Source organism: Otolemur garnettii, unplaced genomic scaffold (assembly GCF_000181295.1).
Source record: "Otolemur garnettii isolate 467f Iridium unplaced genomic scaffold, OtoGar3 scaffold00016, whole genome shotgun sequence".
Lineage (NCBI taxonomy): Eukaryota > Metazoa > Chordata > Mammalia > Primates > Galagidae > Otolemur > Otolemur garnettii.
Window position 1 is genome coordinate 22501166 of NW_003852411.1, and position 22238 is coordinate 22523403.

Consider the following 22238-nt stretch of genomic DNA (forward strand, 5'->3'; position numbering starts at 1 on the left):
TTGGTATATGGGGCAGGCACCCTACCCACTGAGCCACAGGCACCACCCTTGGCTCACTTTTTAAATATTTTATTGAATATAGCTAATTCAGTAATTTCAAAAGTTTAATTTAAGGTTTTAAACAGATCAGAATAACAATTTGAAAAATCAACTAATAACTTCATTGGAAATCCACTAAGTTGGCACTTCAGCTAGTGATATCATTTGAAACTGGACAGTCACCATTAGGAACTTGTTTGTCATTTTCCCACATTTGTTTTAGAAATTGCTGTCCTCTGCTTTTTGGATTTGACTGAATCTCTCATTCCTGGTTTAGAACTAACTGGGTACATTGACATTTTTAGCTTTGGTCTCCAAGTCAAAATAAAGAGACTGTTCATATTAAATCTTTCCTCTACCAAGATATTTCATACGTGTAGGCCTCTGGGCACAGAGCTTATGAATATAAAATATTTAATATACCTAGAGAATAATTTCATAGTTCATATACTATTTTCTAATAGATCACCATGTCATTGTTGTATGTCATATGTATAGGATAAACAAGAAACTTATTAAAATTCCATGTGTGGTTATTTTACTGTAAGCAATGTGGAGGGAAGAGAGTTGTCAGTCTTTTATATGCATTACCTTTAACATACTTTTTATTATCTACCTTCTTTTGAGGAAAGGTGTCCAACCTGTAGCCCACAGGCCTCATGGAGATTATTTGAGGATTGTTATGCTTATCTGTGCTATTGTATATCACAAAAAAATATACATGGACCTTTTCTTTTGCTCATCAGTTTTGTTAGTATTTGTGTATTTACTATATGGGCCCAAACTCTTATTCTTCCAATGTTTGACAAACAAGAAAAAGATTGGATGCCATTAGAATGTAATTTAATGATGGTTCCAGAAGGCTAGCTGAGCCTTAGTATGAAAATATTTTGTTAAAAATATGAATACATTTATTATAAAAATATTTTCATTTCAAATTATTTCTAAACTCTCATCTTAAGCTAGAGTCATCTCTACCCTTTATCTCTTTTCTAGATATTTCCCTAGCTCTCCCCTCCTTTATGGAACTGCCATTTTTTAAAAGTTGTTTATATTTTACTTTCTTCATTTCCTCATTTCCCTAATCCTCATTTCAATTGTATTAATTCTGGCTTCTGCCTTTATTGCTAAATTTACATGGTGCTCACTCAAGACTATCAAGGGAGAATGGAAGGTTTCTGTCAGTTAGCATTAATAATATAGTTTATTAGAAACCTCCCTAGGATAGTAGTGGATGATCTCTTAAGGCTTTTTATACCTCTAGATACTGATTTCCTAATATTCTCAGCATGATTATATTCTATCAGAAAAAGATCCAAAAACTAGAGGAAGTGGGCATTTTTGTCACTCAAAGCAATTTAATTTTAAAAAAACAAACTACCACTTAAGACAAATAATGTGGAGTAATACTTACAAAAACTAGATGCCTTGAAAGCCTTGAGGAAATATCCCTTCTGACATAAAAGATTTGTCCCCCAAATTATGGATTTATTATACTAGTAATGATTTATTTACGTAGTCAGGACCCTCAACTGATGAATTGAAACAGATGAGTGGTGGGTATACTCTTTCTGCCAAGGAGGATCACGTGACTTGTTTTACATGATGCAGTCTCTGTGACGTTATCAGTAAGTTGTTCCCTGTGTGACTAGCTTCCTTGTAGTTTGGGGAGGTAGTGAAAGGTGTAGGTGCAGGGATGAATGGGGGGCAAGGAAAGAGAGCCTAGAATCTTGATCTTCTAAGGAAATTATAAGTTAGTTGACCATTGCCTTTTCTTTCCATGCCTTGGGAATCATGAATGGAACATAGCCTATACATCTAATCTAGAGAGCTTCTAAAACTCATTTAGATTTTTTTGGTTCAGCGGCTAGGGCACCAGCCACATACATCAGGTCTGGTGGGTTCAAACCAGCACGGGACCTGCCAAACAATAACTATAACAAAAAAAAAAAAATTTAGATTTTTATCCTTTAGTATATCCTTAACTTGGTGTGAAATATTTGAGAACCTCAAAAATTACTCCCAGATTGTTAAACAAAACTCTCCCCTGATATTTCTGAGTTATCAAATACTTAATACATGTATACTAAGTACATACTATGTGCCAAACACCAAGATAGGCACTGGGAATACAAAACTCCACAACACAAAATCTCTTGAATATGAAAGTTTATAATCTAGACTCTGGAGAACACCAAGATACTGTTATCTAAACATGTGAACTGGTCTTGCAGGAGCAATCTGCGACGTGGCCCTATCAGTAGATGCTTTGTACTAATGGCACACTGTATCTACAGGGTGTTTACAGGAGAAGGGATATAACGAGGTCCTCTGGTAAAAGACTGATGTCTGTTGTCTTTCTAGCCAGTGACAGCCCAGTTAGTGAGTAGGCACTAACACAGGTTTGTGTCACTGAGGTTTTGAATGGTAGCTCTTCTTTAATCATTCTATGATTATGGACAGACTGTATAGTCAAACAATCTGGAATTAATACCAAGCTCTTGTATTTTAAACTTGGAGAACAAGATGCTGTCTTCATTCTAGTGTAGACAAAACTGTACTTAATAAGGCTGGTTTATTATTATGAAATAAAGCAAACCAATCAAGGTTTAAATGTAGCCTCTTCATATTAATTGTTGTGATCTCTGCAAAGATTACCAAGAAAGCCTATGTCAGACAGCCTATGTCAAAGATTACAGTGGCTCACGCCTGTAATCCTAGCATTTTGAGAGGCCAAGGCAGGAGGAAATTTTGAGGTTAAGAGTTTAAGACTAGCCTGGGTAATAATAGTGAGAACCTATCTCTACAAAAAATAAAAAAAAATTTTAAAATGTACCTGGTAGTAAAGTCAATAGTCCCAGCTACTTGTAAGGCTAAGGCAAGAAGACTACTTGAGCCCAGGAGTTTGAGGTCACAGTATGCTGTGATTACACCACTGCACTGTACCCCAGGCAACAGAACAAGATCCGTTCTCAAAAAAGCAAAGAGCAATCCAGGGAGAGCAGTTTAAAAAAGTATCTCACAGCATCTTGAAAAGAAGTTACAGAGAAGGTTTTATAGGGTTAGCATTGGGGTTAGCACTAGAACTCAGGCTTTCCAAAGTAGAATGTGGGTAAGGATTGGGCATAAGGGATAGATAGTAGTAGCTTTTAATTGGCATGCAGGCTGGGTATAGGCACAGAAGAGTGATTTTCAAATGAGTTGTTGACAGAAACTTCTAAAATCATCTCTTTCCAGAGCAGGTTGAGCTGCTGCTTGCTTGCTTTGCAGTCTTCATAAATTTTCATTTCTTAGCATAAGTTTGATATTTATTTCTTAATTCTGTATGGTCTAACTGGATTTAATGAGATAAGTTTGTTTAGCCCTCTTTTGTAGTTCATTTCTGTATTGCATTTTCAAAAGGTAGAAATTTAGGATATTTTCTAACTTGTTAGAACTTAACTACATACACACATGAAATTACATACGCATAAATGTGTGTATGCCTATTTCTTATACCTGTTACTTCAGTTTTTGTAATTGGCAACAGTTGGGCTTAACTGTAGAATAAAAGAAAAAATTATGATTTCTTGCTTAAATAAATTTTATTATATCTTTTACTCTGTATTCAAGACTAAAGGTCAACACTTGGGACAATTCTCTTGAGAGACAGTATGTTTGTAAAGGTCAACAACTTTATTATGTGTATGTGTGTATGTGTATATATATATGTATATCATTGGGAGAAATATTTTCTAAGATATAAAAAGCATCTTTTTAGCAGCTACCACCTTAACTTTAATGAGCAATTAAATTACTCTAGACCTGCTGTAATTTAGTATGAAAAATTATATTAAATAAACCATATCACAGTCTCAATTAGGGGGCTGCCACATTAAAGGGCAAAAGAAAGTCTGTTTTCCATCAGTATTGTTACAACACACAAGGCAGATCTATGTAGCCTCTACGTGTGTTAATCAGATACAAGGTGTGACGGAAGCCAGTGACAAAAGAGTTTTCCTGATAGTGAGCAGGCTCTGATAATAGCCTAGTTAAGACTTCATAACATTTCAGTGGTTAAGTAGTAAACCAAATGATGAAGGACTTCAAAAAGGATGGCACATTCCATGTAGAATCAAGCCATAAGTCTCTCACAACACTTTCGAATTTATGGAAACTGAGTGTTTAAGATCATAATGTCAGAAGCCGAGAAGGAAAGAAAATAAAAGACAAGGCATGTTTTCCTTTAAATAAAGGATGAAGTCAGTTCTGAAAGCCAGGACACCAGGGTATACTCCTTGTGATAGGAAGTATTTCAAAAATGAAGGAAAAACAACTGTATTTCTAAAGTATTTTTTACAAAGACTTGATAGATTTTGATGACATTTCTTGGCTGTGATTGAGCTGTAATATCCCTGAATTCTCATTATTTTTTCTAATATGATTGGGAAGAGGTAAATGAGAGAAGAGATTGGGGTAGGGGTAGTAAAGGGAAATGATTTTAATGAATACACATATGTTGAATTTATTAAAAAAAATTTAAGACTGAAAATTCATTTAGAATTACTATTTAATTTTTTAAAAGAAACTTTTAAAAAAGAGCATTTTCTACTACCAGCATTTTTCAGTTATGTGGGATAGTTATTTCAACAGCTTTATAAAGCAATAGTTTTTTTACTGTTTTTGCTATTTTTTTTAATTTATAGGTTTTTATTTATAGGATGTTAGAGCTTGGGTAAGTCTTACATATATTTCATCTTACAAATGAAGGATTTGAAACCAAGAGATTAACATACCTTTAGAAGTTTGCATACTTTAGTTAACATCAGAGCTAGAAACAGAACCCAGGTATTGTGGCCCCTGATTCATTGTTCTGTGTATTATACCATATCATATTATTAATATCTATAAATTCAGTGCAGATACAAAGAAGCTGACTTTGCCTAGGCTATTATAAACTATATTCATTGAGCATTCCCAAAGCGTATATGGAGGCTAGCTGAGGCTAGGGATTTCAGAGTGATGGCCCATTGCAATATAATAAAGCTTTTACTGATTTCACTGAAATGAAAGGAAAAATAAAAACAGAAAAGGGTATATGGGATTTTTGTCTATTTGTTTTGTTGGAGGAGATGTAAGCTTGTTAATATTTGGGGAAAGTACTGTACATCTTTATTTTGAGATTCTCTTTCTCACATTTTTAATCTTCAAATAACCCATCTTTTATAATATAAAACAATAATAGTAGATAGCAGTTGATTTACTTTTAGTTTTAGTCTCCAAGATGTGCTTTTGTACCTTTCCTGAAATCCACAACCCTGGGATCCACTGTTTTAGCCTTTAGTTTACTACATTTGTTGAATAGAATCTCAACCATAAGCTGAAATATTTGATTTTCAAGAAATGTGATAAACCTTTTAAGAAACACAAACAGAATCATATAGCAAAATGCTGCTATCTCATTTCAGTCTAATGTTTAATACTAAGAAAAGGAAAATTATTTAAATGAATATTGTGTTCCTCATGTCATATTTCATTCGAAATACTTTATTTGGTAAATACTTAAAAACCTAAGACTTCATTATCACAAGCTGGAGCAAATTTTTATGGCACATATATAATATATTAATAATGCTTCATACAGTCTTTAAACTTTAAAAATATGTATTTTAAAATATTTTTCCAAAGTTAGCCATTAATATTGGGATTAAGAAAGTCAGTGAAAACTGGTGGGATATATACCTGTAGTTATTGTGGTTCTGTCCAGTTAAAAGTTTTATGGGGGTTTTTTCTATAATTTTCAAATTTCAAAAATGAAATATTACTTTTGTAATCTTGAATCTCTAAATATTATTTTCAGAAAGTCATGAAACTCTAGGACTTTAAAAGAAGAACTTTTAAGGCCTTGATACTGTTTGGTGAAGGGTTGTGTTTTTGTTGTTGCCATTTTTGATCTATGATCTATAACAAAGAGCCATACATATCACTAAATCTCCAGGCCACCTATTAAGAAAACTCTGCTTGTCATTGTAATGGATTCATTGCAGTAGGATTCTATAATCCTTATTAAGACATAATTTTCATATCCTAAATAATTATACTTGAACGGAATAATATATTCTGCTCTATATTTCCTGCGGGAAAAGCTGTTTTGCTTTTCTTTTTCAAAGAGCTGAGAAAACAACCATAGTGTTTTTAAATCTATTGTTTTAAAACAGGTTTTAAAATAGATATAATAAATTAAATCTATTGTTTTTAGTACAAAAATACTTAAAATTAGAATTTAAAAAATTTGAAGCGGAAAATGACAGTACAATCTATACTATTTGCTACTCTACTTTTTAGGCTTATACTGCTAAGAGATGCACTAGTTGGTTCTCTAGGATAATTCAGTCACAAACTGATAAAAGAGAGAAGGTGAACATTTTAAAGGAATGCATAAGGATAGTCCTACTACATTTGGTGCTGGTTCTATACTATCTCACTACCTTAAAAATCAGTTTCACCAAGTGTGTAGAGTTAGCTGTGGATGCTCATGAAATTTTTTGGCTTATTGTGTTTGGACTTTTGTCAATAAATAATCTCTTCTTCCTTTTTTTTTTTTTTTTTTGAATACAGTCTCTTTGTTGTCCTGGGTACAGTGCCATAGCACATCATAGCTCAAAGCTACCTCAAACCCTTGGGCTCAAGCGATTCTCTTGCCTCAGCCTCCCAAGTAGCTGGGACTACAGGAGTCTGCCACAGTGAAGGCTATTTTTAGAGACAAGGTCTCTATCTGGCTCAGGCTGGTCTCGAACCTGTGAGCTCCACCCGCCTCAGCCTCCTAAGTGCTGAGATTACAGGCGTGAGCCACTGCCTGGCTAAATAATCTGTTCTTTAACTCAGGCTTGTATGCATATGTTTATTAATAAGAAGATTGCTGTCAGCTTGTAGAATAATAAGAAGGCTGAAGATAGAGAGCAATTGTCCTGAAGAAACATACTCTTTATTATTTATTTTTAAATTATATGTATTTTTGTTATTTTTAAATTAGGATCATCTTATAACTCAGAGTAAGCGGGAACTTTTGTGCATAGAATGACTTACTAGGCTAAATACATTTTATGGATATGTAGTTTAGGAAATTTTTTAATAATTATGTCATCTACCTCTGTAACATTTCAGAAGTATTAGTAAGAGGCAAGTTTTGCTTTTTTTTTTTGAGACAGAGCCTCAAGCTATCTCCCTGGCTCACAACAACCTCCAAACTCCTGAGCTTAAGCGATTCTCTTGCCTCAGCCTCCCAAGTAGCGGGGACTACAGGCACCCACCACAACTCCCGGCTATTTTTTTTTGCTTGTATATAGTTGTCATTGTTGTTTGGCAGGCCTGGGCTACATTCAAACCCACCAGCCCTGGTGTATGTGGCTAGCGCCCTAGCCACTTGAGCTACAGGCTCCCAGCCAAGTTGTACTCTTAGTCGAGGAACAAACCCATATTTATGTGTTAGGTATTTGACTGAATATTAACTCTTATTCTTATATTATGGGAATTAATATGATTGAAACTTAAATTATAATAAAACAATCAGATTATACATTTTTCTGTCATCTTTCTTGAATACTTCTTTAGATAATTCAATTAGATTTTAAATTTTCTACCAGGATGAAGTTATTTTTATGCCTCTTGCCAAGTGAAACAAGCTACTAGTCCTAAAAGAAACAATAACTTTTAAATTAGTTCTATTATTTAATGCAAATTTAATAGGTTTTTTTTTAGTATTTTAAGGCATATTCTGGAAGTTCCAGTGACCTGTGACCAATTTATCTTTTAGAAAATAGCCAGTGAATATGAAGAATTTCTTGCCCCAAAATATCATTTTACTTTTTATATGTGTTAAATGTTTTACTTTAGTGAGTTTAATAATAAATTCATCCTTTCTACTGTAAGGGAATGTGATATATGATTATTATTTGTAAATGATTAATATATGGCCATATCTAATATGAGAATAATGTATTTTTACAGCTAACATTGAATACCTACATAGAACCACATATGGCACCAAAAAGTATACTTTTGTGAAGTCATATGAATTTTAAAGAGGTTCATTCAAAGTTGTACTTAGTATTTATGCTAAATTGCTTCAAATCACAGTGCCTATATTACCTAATTAGGCATCACTTCATATTTATTTAATTTTGGAGACCCAAAGTGAAGGACCAAAGTCTGCAGCCGACAAAACGTCTTGTTCCAATATCTCTGTGCATATTATTTTTCAGCTCCTTCGTTCCTCAGTACCCTCCCAAGTCTGGTTAGAGAGCATGATTGAGAATACAATATGTTATATAATATGCTTATCAGACCAGAAGGTACTTCCTCTCATGTCATTACTTGGTCAACATTTCAGTCCATTTACAAAATCTTAGAATTGAAATATGACCTTGGAAGTCATTTATTATATTCTTATTCAATTTATAATCTATTATACATTGACTTCAACAAATATTCATTTATGCTCTATTTAACTACCTTTTCTATATTGCTGGCCAAAGGTTTGCAGTGCTGTAATAGCCACAACCAGCTATATATCCTGGATCAAGTAACTTCAATGTTCTGGGCCTTATTTCCTCATTTATAAAATGGCTATTATTTGAATTAACAGAAATGACTAACATTTATTAAGTGTTCTCAACATAAGTTTTCCAAATACATTACATGTATTATCTCATATTATCAGAACAATTTATATGTGACCAGTGATTGGGTGGTTGTATAAATTACCATCATACCCAATCACTGTGACCATCAATACTACCACCAAGGCATAGCATTTGGATTTATAATTTATATCTGAAGAATCAATTTCAGATATGAGTTAGTATCATAGACGTAACTGCCCACAGATTTCCTTCAGTGTTTCAAATACAGAAATTCTATCAATTGAATAATAAATGTTTATTATTTTTAAAGTACAATCTAATATTGTTTATGCTTCATTTTATACAATTTAATTTTAAATAATTGTATTATGAAATAGATTGACAAGTAATGGAAATAGTAATTGATAGTTATTAGAAAAGAAGGCCAGTTGAATAATTTGGTGACAAAATTGCCATTAGCAATACCACAATGAAAAAATATCTTCTACCTTCACCAATCAGTTGAAAAGGAGCATCTATATATTTTCAGAAAGATACAGAGTAGAATACATCATCTGACAACTGACATAGATAGCTGACAGCTAACACTGTTATGAGATTTACTGATAACATGAAACTTAAAAATGAACAAGTAAAATTCTAACAAAAGAATGATAATAATTAACATTTATTACAAAATTTCAGATTCATTTTTACATCTAAGAAATACATTCTGTGATCACAGTTTTTGCCTTGAGTCCCTGGTTAAGTTGAAAATTGCTTAGCATTTGACTGAAATGCATATTTGGTTCACCTCTTAGTTTTTGTGATCATCTTGACAGTGCTCTTACCCTGCACCCCTCTAACTCCTTTTTAGACACCTATAAACAGATGTTTTCAAATATATGACAGGGGAATTTAAAACCAAGAACCTTAAGGTTAGGATGACAAGAAGTATCTTCAACCTTTTTTGTCCACCTGTGCTATCATTTCTACTGTCCCTTGTTAAGTGAGTACATTAGTCAGAAGTAGCCATAACCTGTAGGACAAGTAGGCAGATTGATTGGTTCTGCTACATCTTACAGTAGTTTGCCTATTTGTACTTAAAAACCACTCACCAAGAAAACTTGCTCTGAAAATCTGTGTATAATTTGTTTGTTTGTTTATTTAGAAACAGGGTCTTGCTCTGTCACCCAGGCTGCAGTGCAGGTTTTTTGCAGTGACCTGATCACAGCTCTTGATAACCTTGATCTCCTGGGCTCAAGTGGTCCTTCCACCTCAGCCTCCCAGGTCACTGGGACTACAGTCACATACCACTATGCCTGATTAATATATAATATATATATACACACATATATATTTTTTTGGTAGAGATGGGTTCTCTGATATGTTGCCCAGCCCAGGCTGGTTTCAAACTCCAAGCCTCAAGCAATCCTCCTGCCTCAACCTCCTAAAATGCTGGGACTCTAGGTGTGAGCCATCATGGCTAGCTGTATATTATAACTTTTGACTCCCCATAATCCCAAAACTTAACTAATAGTCTTCTGTTAACAGGAAGCCTTACCAATCACATGAATAGGCCCTTAGTGCATATTTTTTATGTTGTATGTATTATATATTGTATTTGTACATGAAGCTAGAAAAAGAAAAATGTTATTAAAATAATCATAAAGGGCTCTGTACCTGTAGCTCAAGTGGCTAAGGCGCCAGCCACATACACCTAAGGTGGTGGGTTTGAATCCAGCCCGGACCCACCAAACAACAATGATGGCTGCAACCAAAAAAAATGGCCAGGCGTTGTGGCGGGCGCCTATGGTCCCAGTACCTTGAGAGGCGGAGGCAGGAGACTCGCTTGAGCCCAGGAGTTGGAGGTTGCTATGAGCTATGCCACGGCACTCTACCCAGGGGGACAACTTGAGGCTCTGTCTCAAAAAAGATAATCATAAAGAAGAGAAAATATATTTACTATTCACTAAGTGGAAGTGGCTCATCATAAAAGTCTTCGTCCTCATTGTCAGCTGAGGGGTATGAAGAGGAAGCTGGATGTTGCTGGCTCAGGGGTGGAAGACCAGAAAAAGGGGGTGTAAGTGCACCTTCACAGTTCAAACTCACGTTGTTCAAGGGTCATCTGTAATTAGAGCCACAAGAACTTTTGGGGAACTGAAGTATGATTGTTTACCTAATTCTGAAAATATTTAGATCAGATTTAAATAAGAATCTGTGGAATTTAAACTTTTTCAGTGTTTGCCATTGCCATTAGTCATTGATAATCCAAAGACTTCTTTATATATTTAATTGCTTTTTCTTGGTTATTATATAAAATAATTCTGAATGGGTATTTTTAAGTTCCCTGTAACTCAAAGGAAGGTCCCCAAAATTCTCCTCTCATGAAATAAAGGTATTGCTAGCTGCATGCCAAGGGAGTAAACTTACATAATAACAGTTGACAATTTTTTTAAATAGGAATATGATGAAGAATGGGCTAAGAAAATTCAGAGTGAAAAGTTTCGCTGGCACAACTCTCAATGGCTAGAGATGGTAGAGAGTCGTCAGATGGACGAGAGTGAGCAGTACTTGTATGGGGATGATCGAATTGAGCCATACATTCACGAAGGTGATATTCTCGAAAGACCTGACCTTTTCTACAACTCAGGTAAGGTGATAACCAAAGCAAAAATAAACAATTGTTTGCTATAGATAGGGATTTTGATCTGCCAATCTTGCACTTTCCCAAGCTTTCTAAATGCTTCTTTTAGTTAATACATGGACTTCTAATGATTTCAGATGTAGTATCTGTGTACAACAAGCAAACCTATCAATTTTTTCTTTGTTAGTTTTTGATGTAATCTCCATAAAAAAGGCTGTAGCCAGGAGAATTAATTGCTCTTAGAAGTTTATTATTTATCAGAATGTAGCTTAAACTAACAATTTCAAGATTTCAGACTTCTGGCTCCGCGCCTGTGCCCAGTGGCTAGTTTTTTACTGCAGCCACATACATCGGAGCTGGCAGGTTCAAACCTAGCCCGGCCTGCCAAACAACAATGACAACCACAACCAAAAAAGAAAGAAAAGCTGGGCATTGTGGCAGGTACCGGTAGTCCCAGTTACTTGGGAGACTGAGACAAGAGAATCGCGTAAGCCCAAGAGTTAGAGGTTGCTACGAGCTGTGATGCCACAGCATTCTACCCAGGGTGACATATTGAGACTCTGTCTCAAAAAAAAAAAAAGAAAAAAGATTTCAGACTTCTCAGCTTAGCACCTGTAGCTCAATGGCTAGGGCGCCAGCCACATATAACAGGGCTAGCAGGTTTGAACCTGGCCTAGGCCTGCCAAACAACAACAACTGCAACAAAAAAATAGCTGGGTGTTGTGGTGGGTGCCTATAGTCCTAGCTACTTGGGAGACCGAGGCAAGAGAATAACTTAAACCCAAGAGTTGGAGGTTGCTATGAGCTGTGATGCTACCATACTCTACCGAGGGTGACACAGTGAAACTCTGGTCTCAAAAAAAAGAAAAAAAAAGATTTCAGACTTCTGTTAAAAAATGTAATGTTGTATTAATTTTTTACTCTGTCTTTATTAAATGTATCATTTATCAATTTATATTTTGTTTTCCCATCTGTTTCTTCATTTTTTTTTTGTGAGACAGAGTCTCATTTTGTTGCCCTCAGTAGAGTGCTGTAGAGTCATAGCTCACAGCAACCTCAAACTCCTGGGATGAAGTGATCCTCTTGCCTCAGCCTCCCAAGTACCTGGGACTATAGGCGCCCACCACAACACTCAGGCTGGTCTTGAACTCCTGAGCTCAAGCAATCCACCTGCTTCAGCCTCCCAGAGTGTTGGGATTACAGGCATGAGCCACCGTGCTGGCTAAACTATTTAATCTTAACAGCTTAATTTAGCTGTGGTTTTCCTTTAGTTTCAGACTACAAAACTATTTGGTGATAGCTGGGAAGATTTAGAATAGCAATAGCATTTTCCTTCTAAACTCTGCTAGTGTTTTCAGAGCCAAGTGCATTGGTATGTGCCTCTAGTCCCAACTACCTGGGAGGCTGAGACAGGAGGATCACTTGAGCTCAGAGTTCAAGTCTAGCCTGGGCCACATAGAGATACCCTATCTCTTAAAAAAAAAAAAAAGGGAGATTCTGCTAGCATTTTCAAGGTAAAATTTAACATTTACATAAATCTTACGTATATTATAACCTTGTTGATTCTGCTGTGCTAACTTTTTATAGAGAAGAGTTTAATACAGAGATTGGTAGATTTTTTGCATATTCTGGCTTCTAATGTTTTTTACTGCTGCCGATATTAATATTACATCATTGAAGTCATTTAATTAAAGAAAGCAGGAAAGGATTTCTAATTAAGATTGTCACAAGTTGAAAATAAAAAGCACTGAAGTAATTATATCAGAATTAATAACTCAGCATTGTTTCTACTGTGTATTTTTACTGTGTATTTATGCAATATAAATTTTCTAAAAAATGTATATTGTCTCATCAAAACAACTTGTGTATGATCAATAATTGTATGATTGTATAAATTAACATCACATCGAATCACTCTACCCACATTAATAATACCATTCATATATTCATTCATGTTTTCTTAATTTATATTATGCAAATTACTCATAGATCCTATTTTTTTAATATTTGATATAAATACTTAAATTCTGAAAAACTTAGGCTTTACTTTGAAAATTGAATAGATTTCTTCCTAACTGAACTTTACAGTAGTTATGAAATGCTGCTTTGTGTTTCAAACCAGATGGAGTAGATCATTAATTTCAACCAACCAGACTTTCTTAGTTCAGTAATGGCAAGCAGCTGTTCCTTACATATTCAGTATTCATGAAGTAAGATGATGTAAAATATATATGATATTCTTGGAATCAAGTTTCTAGCTTTGAAGGTTGATAGCTACCTTTCAACGTGAATCGATTACCAGTTTCCAAAACTGAATAAAACTATTAACCACCTCAGTATTCAACTTTGTTGTTTTAATACAATAAAAATTTCAGAACAGAGTTCTAAAAAGTTATACCATGTTTCTAAAATTAATTCATTTAAATTAACACCTTAAGTGAAAATGCTAAATATTTTTCTGTGAGATGCTTTGTGATTAAAATGTATAACTTAGACTTTTGTGACAGAGTTGAATTTTGTATATTTATATACAATAATTTAGAAATAGCAGTAGCTGATGGAAAAACAAATACTTGAAAGATGCAATATTATCATTAAATATCATTTTTTAATACCTCTAACCTGATGACATGGTAGACATTTAACAGTGGAAATTACATGCTGTGAGTTTAAAGATACAGTTCTTACAGCAAGCTGTATATATTTTTTTTTAGTTTAGGAATTTTTTACCTAATTCATTTTCTGTAATTACTCCATGAATGAAATGAATCTCAGTAGCATTTCTGGATACATCTCATGGAAATCTAGATGTCAGCCTCTGTTTGTTTATTATATGCAATTGTATCTTCAGAAATGTAAATTTGTAGTATTACAGATTTGTTTGAACACTTGAGCCATGTTATTAAGCCTCTGGGTCTCCATGAAAGTTTAGACTGCTTACAATAAAAGCAGCTTTAGTAGTTTTTCAGCCATAAAGGTTAAACTAAATGGCTGTAATTCTCTGAGTTTTTACTTTTACTTGACAATGAAATGGCATTTGCCATCCTCTATATTTTCAAATGATTAAATATCAGTAAAATGTATTTGTTTCTCCCTTTTTTAAAACAAAAAAAAAATTAGTGTTGTCATATGAAATAGGAAACTAGCATCTCCTCTCATTATAGTATTTTTAGAACCCCAAATCATTGTGATTATAATCCCTGATTAATTTCCTTTGCTATCATGAAAATTAAGCTGTTTGCTTAACTACTTTTACCCATAGAGGAAGTATAATTTATAAAGCTGTATTGCTACTACACATTTCTAAATGACTTTTTTATTTGTTCTTCATTACTTGTGGTAAATCTTATGCTTAATAGGTGAATATATTCCTGGATAATGTAGCTTAAGGTGGTTAGTTTGTCATATGAACTAGGAAACAATAATCTCTTTTACTTACATTATGAAAATCATAGTTTTCATTTGCTTGTGTGTTTCTGTGATGTATTTTATCCAATACAGCCAAATTAAGATTTCTCATTTTAGTTATTTTTCTCATTTTCTATATGATTATCATTGATTTTCTCCTGTACAGTCACAGTTTTATTTTTTGCTAGTTCACCAAAGAGCCCAATATTAAATTTTCATCTGACTGTATTTCTTAAAGTCAGAAAAAGTAAAGCCTGAGGAGGTAGCTAGCATGCCTGTTGTCCCAGCTACTAAGGAGGCTGAGGCAGGAAGGGGACGCCATTGAAGAGTTCTGGGCTGTATATGCTACGCCAAATAGGTGTCCACGCTAAGTTCTCCATCAAGATGGTTACCTCCCAGGAGCAGTGTGGACCACTAGGTTGCCTACAGAGGAGTGAACTGGCCCAGGTTGGAAACAGAGCAAGTCAGTAGTAGGATTGCACCTGTGAATAGATTGCACTCCAGCCTAAGCAACGTAACAAGAGCCTGCCTTTAAAAAATAAAAAAGTCTAGAAAAAAAAAGAAAAACATTTTTTTTATTTCAGTAATAAGAAGTGAGGAGATATTGAGTTTTTGTATTATTTACTTTCATTCACAATCTTTCTAAGCCAGTCTTTAACTGGCTTTCAAAAATCAAGAGGTTGATAAATTGTGTACGCTGACAATAAATTCGCTTTGATTTTTATCACTGTTCCCGTATGTCCTCCCATGTTGTTCATCATTGTCTTTACCTCATTATTTGGAGCATCTCAGAATAGTGTCCTTTATAACCATGGTCTAAGGATTTTATATAATTTAATAACCTAAACATGTGTAGTACGCTAGTTTACAGAGGGCTTTGGTGTATATCATCTCTGTTTTCTATTTGTTTTTCTGGCTGTTTAAATGTTACATGAAATTGTTTTGTTTCTTGTTTTTGTCTTTGAAACAACAAGGTTAGAGTAGGAGCTTAAGAAGGATGCTTCTAGGTTTATTTGGGGTATATCATCAAAGATACTCTTTTTTAGTATTTCCCTCAAAGAATTAATTGTGAATGCACAATGCTGAGAAATAGATACTTCCAAAGAAGTTAAGGTGCTTGAGATGAGGCTTTAATGTAACTTTTAGGCCTCATTTTAGTGAAGAAGGATTGCTCAACTTTTTTGGTCAAGCCATACAGGGCACTGTAGAATCTGCAGTTTACTGAATCAATTGCAGTGCCGTAGGATAATTAAAAATGAACTTTCGAGGTATAAATTTTACTCTTTTTTTAATATCTCACTTATTATGTGTTATTAATCTACTTGTATTCTCGGTTTATAAAATTTCTGGCTAAATCTTTAAACTCAAGAATTTTTAGTTTGATCTCTGTTTGATGATCTGCCCCTTTGCAATTCCGGTACTCTGTTTATCCCTTTGCTACTCAAGAATTTGCTCAAGTTTTTATTTAATTTCTTCCTAATCTGACTTACTAGGTCATATTTCATAAATAAAAACTTCTTACACATAGTTCAAGTATCTTCTCATTTGGTTGTATAATACTGTATTTATGTCTGAAATATTTCTGAGTGTTAAATTCTCTTTTTCTATTGGCACACTGAATATCTTTGCATTCATTTTCAATGTGTGGTATATGGTTTATTTTGGCATTTTACTTAGCTTTGTTCCACTAAAATTGGCAGGTTTCTTAAACCCTGACCTCAATTATTTTATTTTTATTTAACAGAGGAACTTGTTGATTTTGTGATCTTAACTTTGCTCATTTTAGCCACTTTCACAAATCTTAGATTCATATAAAATTGATTTTTTTTTTTTTTGGTTACTTTGCTTTTAATCTGTGGCACCTTGGTATATCATGTGACTTCATTTTTTGTGATATTTCAGTGTTTAGCTGACTTTAATGTAGAGACTTCTAGTGGACGTAAAAACTGATTTTAAATATTACTGACATTTTTTTGTGGAAACTCAGATTACCTCTTTAAGTATTTTAAAGTTAATAAAATAATAAGGCTAATTCTAAAGGTGTCCATAAACAATTCAACAATTTAATAATACTACATATAAGTCATTAATATATGATGCGTAACAAATGGATATATGTGTCAAATGAGTCATATGAAAGTCTTATGGAAATACAAATTACCTAATTTATTTATATTCCAACTCTATTACTTCATTTTAGCATTCATTCAATTTTTAATTTGCTTACCCCTCAAACACATTTCATCATTTAAGTCCCACTTATCTTTCAAGACTCAAGTCAGTAAAACTTCTGCCTCTTCCCCTCCCTGAGTAGGATTTTTTAACCCCTGTGGAACACAGGAAATCCCTCTATCCCTTTTACTGCCTCTATCACTTATTCAGTACCTATACCCATTCCTCTTGTATATCATTTATTATAAACTGTATTATTTAATTGCATCTCAAGTGTTTGTTTTATATATCATTTAAACTAAAATACTTAAAAACAGAGATTATGTATTGTAATTTTATATATTTCCCACAGGGCTTAGCGCAGTATTATTATGCATGTGCAAGGTATAAAATAATTATTTGGTGACTGAAAAATTTGCCTATACTATGTGCCAAATTTATAAACATTGTGGTAGGTATGATGTAGCTAACATTTATCAAGAAGTTATCAAAAACTCAGCATACTTTCAGAAAAGGAAATTTTGAAAGGCCTCAGAGCTGCACAGATAGTTATTATGTAAGTCATAGACTAAAGCATTTTGCTGTACACACTGGACAGACCTGAAGCCATCACTTAGATTTGTTTCCCTCACATCCTTTTAATTCTATCAGAAATAGGTTATCTAGATTCTTAGACTGGAGCAAATGAGAAAGTAATGTCACTGTAAAATCAGCCAAAAATTGTAACAAAGACTTAGATTTAGGAAAAGAAACGTTAATTATTAGCAAAGAAAAAAACTCAAAAAGGATAGTAGTGTAGAGCCATTTAGCATAGGTTATCACAGACATCTGATAAACCAAAGGACTGTGTAATACTATTTATATGAGGATTTGGGCCATAAAGGAATATTTAACTTATATGCAGTATGTACTTTTAAGAAACAGGAAGTATAAAATATATGATGATTTATCATGTTAGTTTGTGTGTATTTTAATATTTGGCACTTAATTGTCAAGCATTTTTCATAAATTCACTTATCTGATATATCTAACACCCTAATTCTTCTACATCAGTGAAACTGGGAATAAAATTTGAAATATACTAAAGTATTGCATTTTACCAACACCAGGCTATTTAGTGCCTTCTGGCCTTTATTCATGCTATTTCCTTAGTCTGGACCATCCGTACTGTCCCTCCCTACCTTGCCTTTCCTTCTTATCTTTTTCTGTGCCTTTCGTCTCAAGACTGCAAGCCCCTTAAAGGCAGAAACTCTTACTCATTTCTGTAGTAGGATGGTACTAGGTACATAGAAGATGCTTGATTTTGAATTATCATGAACAAAACACTTATAAATACTTACAGTCTTCTGTTCATACTTCCAGAGAGAACAACACGTCATGCTAACATTTTTCTTTCTAAATTAAATAAATATAAATAAAAGTATTTTCTTACTGTGTTGTGTGATAGTTTCCTTTTTATTTCCTCCAAATGTATTTCACTAATTACCATTTTCTTTCTTTCTAGATGGATTAATTGCCTCTGAAGGAGCCATAAGTCCAGATTTCTTTAATGATTATCACCTTCAAAATGGAGATATAGTTGGACAGCACTCATTTCCTGGCAGGTAAACCATCTTCCAAGAAAAATGTAATGTATAGTATTTTCTTTGCTTTTGAAAAGCTAAAATTCTCTCCCCATTTTCCTATCTTTTTCATGAATGGGGAGAACCTTAATCTTTTCAAGAATATGTTTGATTTTAAATTAACCTAGGAAGTCACATTTTCTATGTGAAACAATATGGAGATCATATATCAGAAAAATATGCTTCATCATTTTGGAAAATATAAACTATATACTGAAACCGACAATGCTTTTGCCAAATTAATGAGCACAGATTATTTCCTAAGTCTTCTCCAAAGCCAATAAAATACAGAATGAGAACACAAAACATGTATTTTAACAATTATTCAAACATCACTGTTTTAAAAACTTGATGCTTCGATTAAATTGAAAATTTTTCTTCCCTAGATGGCATTCAAGTAAAATATTTAAGGAAAAAATATCTATCAGGCCAGTATTTTTCTATAATCATAATAAGGTTCCCCACAGTATATATCCAGCTTCATAATATAATAGATTTTTAAAATCTTGCCAGAAAGTATAAATAATATATTTCTCTTTTTATCATTCCTATGAGTATAATATTTTAATTAGGCTAACTGTTAAAATTTCACTTTAAGTCAGTCAAGTGAATAAATGTAGTCTTATTTTCTCTTCAGCCTATTTACTTGTGCCTTACATTATTGATTTAATTTCCTCTTTTAAAATTCTACTTTTTGTTAGAATAAGCTATTTTCTATTTAGGAAATGTATTCATGTATTTTTCTAATAAATAAAACAATTATGACCAATATGCTATAACTCTTATTGATTATTTGTAATGAGTTATTTTAATCCAAGAATAATTATATTTCAATTATTATTTAAATAGAGCCTCTGTTTAATCATCATAAATATTTCACTGTGTCATGTGATAATTCACAGTAAAAATGTTTTCTGAAACATAATTGGAAAAGGAAGAAATGGTTTAGTTATGTGATCCTAATTCTTATATCAAAGGATTTTGCTTACAGTATTTATGAAATGAATTATTCTACCATTTATGTTTCACCATGAGCAAAAACATTATTTTTGTATCTCCTGCTGTAGATACTACCAACCTAGATTAAGCAGACTGCTGCAGATCATGCATTAGCTTTTATTTTTTTAATGTAACCATGTGACTTTTAAAAAACTAATTTCACTAAAACAATATACAAAGTAATCTTTTTTGCTCAATTCAGCAAAATCTTGTATCTGGATTTCAAAAATGGGCACTTTATAAAACAAAGATGTTTTGAAAGATAGATCTATTCTATGACCAAGTTACTTACTTGGTCCAAAGATTTCAGGATTTTATTCCTCAGTTCTGTTAATAAGCTTTTTTTAATGGTTTTGAGAAACTCCTTTTATCTTTGTACCCTCAGTTTCTTTTCACGAGTAAAAATACTTAAGTATCTTCCTATACTTCATAAAAATCTTTACAGTAATGTTGACTTAAAGGATTAATTAATAAAACTTGCTGTAGACTATTTTTCAAATCAAAAGAAAGATATACTTATTTATTACAATCATTTTGATTTGAGAATTGTTTTGCCTTTTAAAAAGAACTGCCACTGAAAAAGTTAAATCTTTTATCTCTTGTCTTTTGTAATTTTCCAGGCCTTAAATCACTAACTATATTGATTTCCTTAAAAGAAATAATTTACAATGAATTTCCTCAATTTTTTTTGTACATAATGAATAGGGACTCTAAATTGTATCAGCAGAGATACACACAGAGTATACAGTCTAGCCAAAGGTGTCCTTTTCCACATTCTGTTTTATTGACTTACTGTGGAATGATTTACTTTTTCTGCTTTTATTCAACCATTTTTAGTTGGTTAGGATTCTCCTCTTAATAAGACTGCTGTGCTTTTCTTTGACAGTAACAAACCATCTGGCACACTTTTTAATTCTGCAAAGATTTAAGTATTTTAAATTATGAAATAACCATTCACATATTTTAAAATGATAATTTTGCTGCATAATGTCCCAGATCTGAAATTTTAAATTGGTTTTTACCTTTTAGCTTCTGACATCCAACAGCTGAATTTAAATCTCTTTAGATTAAATAATATTGGCTCAAAATACTATTGTTGGAATTTATTTCAATTGATTTTAAGCAAAATACAAATATTGGCAAGAAATGCAAGATCATTAAATACAAATTGTTGAGTTCCTATTCTTCATTTTCACTGTGGAGCTGAGAAAAAGCAGACTTAATGTACAGCGTGGAGAATCGAGGTTAACCATGAAAGAAAAATACCTTACTTGAATTTTAAATATTGAAAAAACTTACTCTCTAAATATCTATAAGAAGAGGAAATGTTACCTATTTGGAGGAGTTTTTTTCTTTAAATTAGGGAAATGGTCCACGTGACTTACAAATTCTCTACCTGCTTCTTTATCAAATGTCTTTGATAAATAAGCACTGTTAAATTATCTGGAAAAAGAGTAATAAAAGATTAGTGTGTAAAAGGTAAGCTGTTATCATTGACGTTGTTTCTAATGATTTGAGGAAAAATAGTATGTGGGATGAAACATGAAAGAAAATAGCATAGTGCCAAGTACTGACAGTGCCATACTCTTCTGCCGCCTCTGAGGGCTCTTTGGTTTTTGTTGATTAACATTTCAGTTTGAGTGGATGTAAAGTAGTTGATCTCAGGTTCCTGTAAGATAAAGAATAAATTGCTCAATTGTGTGACAGGAGGGTTTTTTTAATTGTTCAAAGAGAAATTCTCCACTTACTGCTAAAATGACCAAGTTTAGTAGTAGACAAATGTGTTAAAAATCTGAGAAACTAAGCCAGATTTAGAGACGTGTTTAAACAGCTTAAATTGGTATTTTTCTTAAAATCCAAGTCAGGGAGTCCTTCTTAATCTGAACGCCTGCGTGTTTGTAATATAGCGAGGCAGTTTAATTGGAAACAGCGAAAACTGTTAAACTCATCTATCCCATCTACAAGAGAGACTGGATGTTTGATCAAATAGATACTGGCAGTTGGACAGCGAATCCTGGGTTTTAGACATGTGTCACTATCGGTTTGAACCTCTTGGCGCCAGGATTTCCCGACATTTAGAGCTAATGCAAAATGCATTAGGGCTCTAAGGCATCAGCTGTAGAGTTGCCAATCCCAGGGCGTCAAATGTAAATCTTCCCCTCCTGAAATCTGTACTGGTGTTAGAAAGTAAAGTGGAACTTGCTATTGAAGCTAATTAAAAATAATAGGAGCAAGACTAAGTTTTTTTCCTGTTATATACCATATATCCACACCATATTTTTGGACCGTTTTTTTATTATAACTTTTACTTTTCAAGACTAACAAGAACCTCATGTTAAGAGTATTTTTAAACTGCTTCCAGCTTTTACAAATCAGTTTTTGTTGCAGTAAAAATGGTCCATTTTTCTTTTATAGGAATCCAATTTTCATAAACTGGGAAAAAAATTGCAAGGACTGCTTAGGTTTCCTTGGGGCTTTGAAAAATATTTTTTCAGAGAGCCTGGAGTAGTTCTTTGTGGTTGGCACAGTGATGTCATTTACTGACCATTTCACTGGGGTCCAAGATGAACTAGGTGTGTGTATTATCTAAGCCATCTGATTTCTTACACTTTGATTTTTTGTGTGTGTATTACAGCCTGCCTCTTTTTTTCTTGTTTAGAATACTTTAGTATTAACTTTTATGTATATTATATATATTATATATTACAGATATATACCTTCTATGCTGGTCTGTATTTTTTTTTTTTTTTT

The 22238-nt window shown here is 33.2% G+C and overlaps 1 protein-coding gene across 1 annotated transcript in view; it reads left to right on the plus strand.

Moving 5' to 3' along the window:
• The window catches only part of KIFAP3 (kinesin associated protein 3), a 143836-nt gene that overhangs the window by 93730 nt on the left and 27868 nt on the right, over positions 1–22238 (plus strand). The window contains exons 19-20 of the mRNA XM_023510720.1: positions 11103–11292; positions 18371–18470. Coding sequence (XP_023366488.1) covers positions 11103–11292; positions 18371–18470 — 290 coding nt within the window. The remainder of the gene's footprint in view (positions 1–11102; positions 11293–18370; positions 18471–22238) is intronic.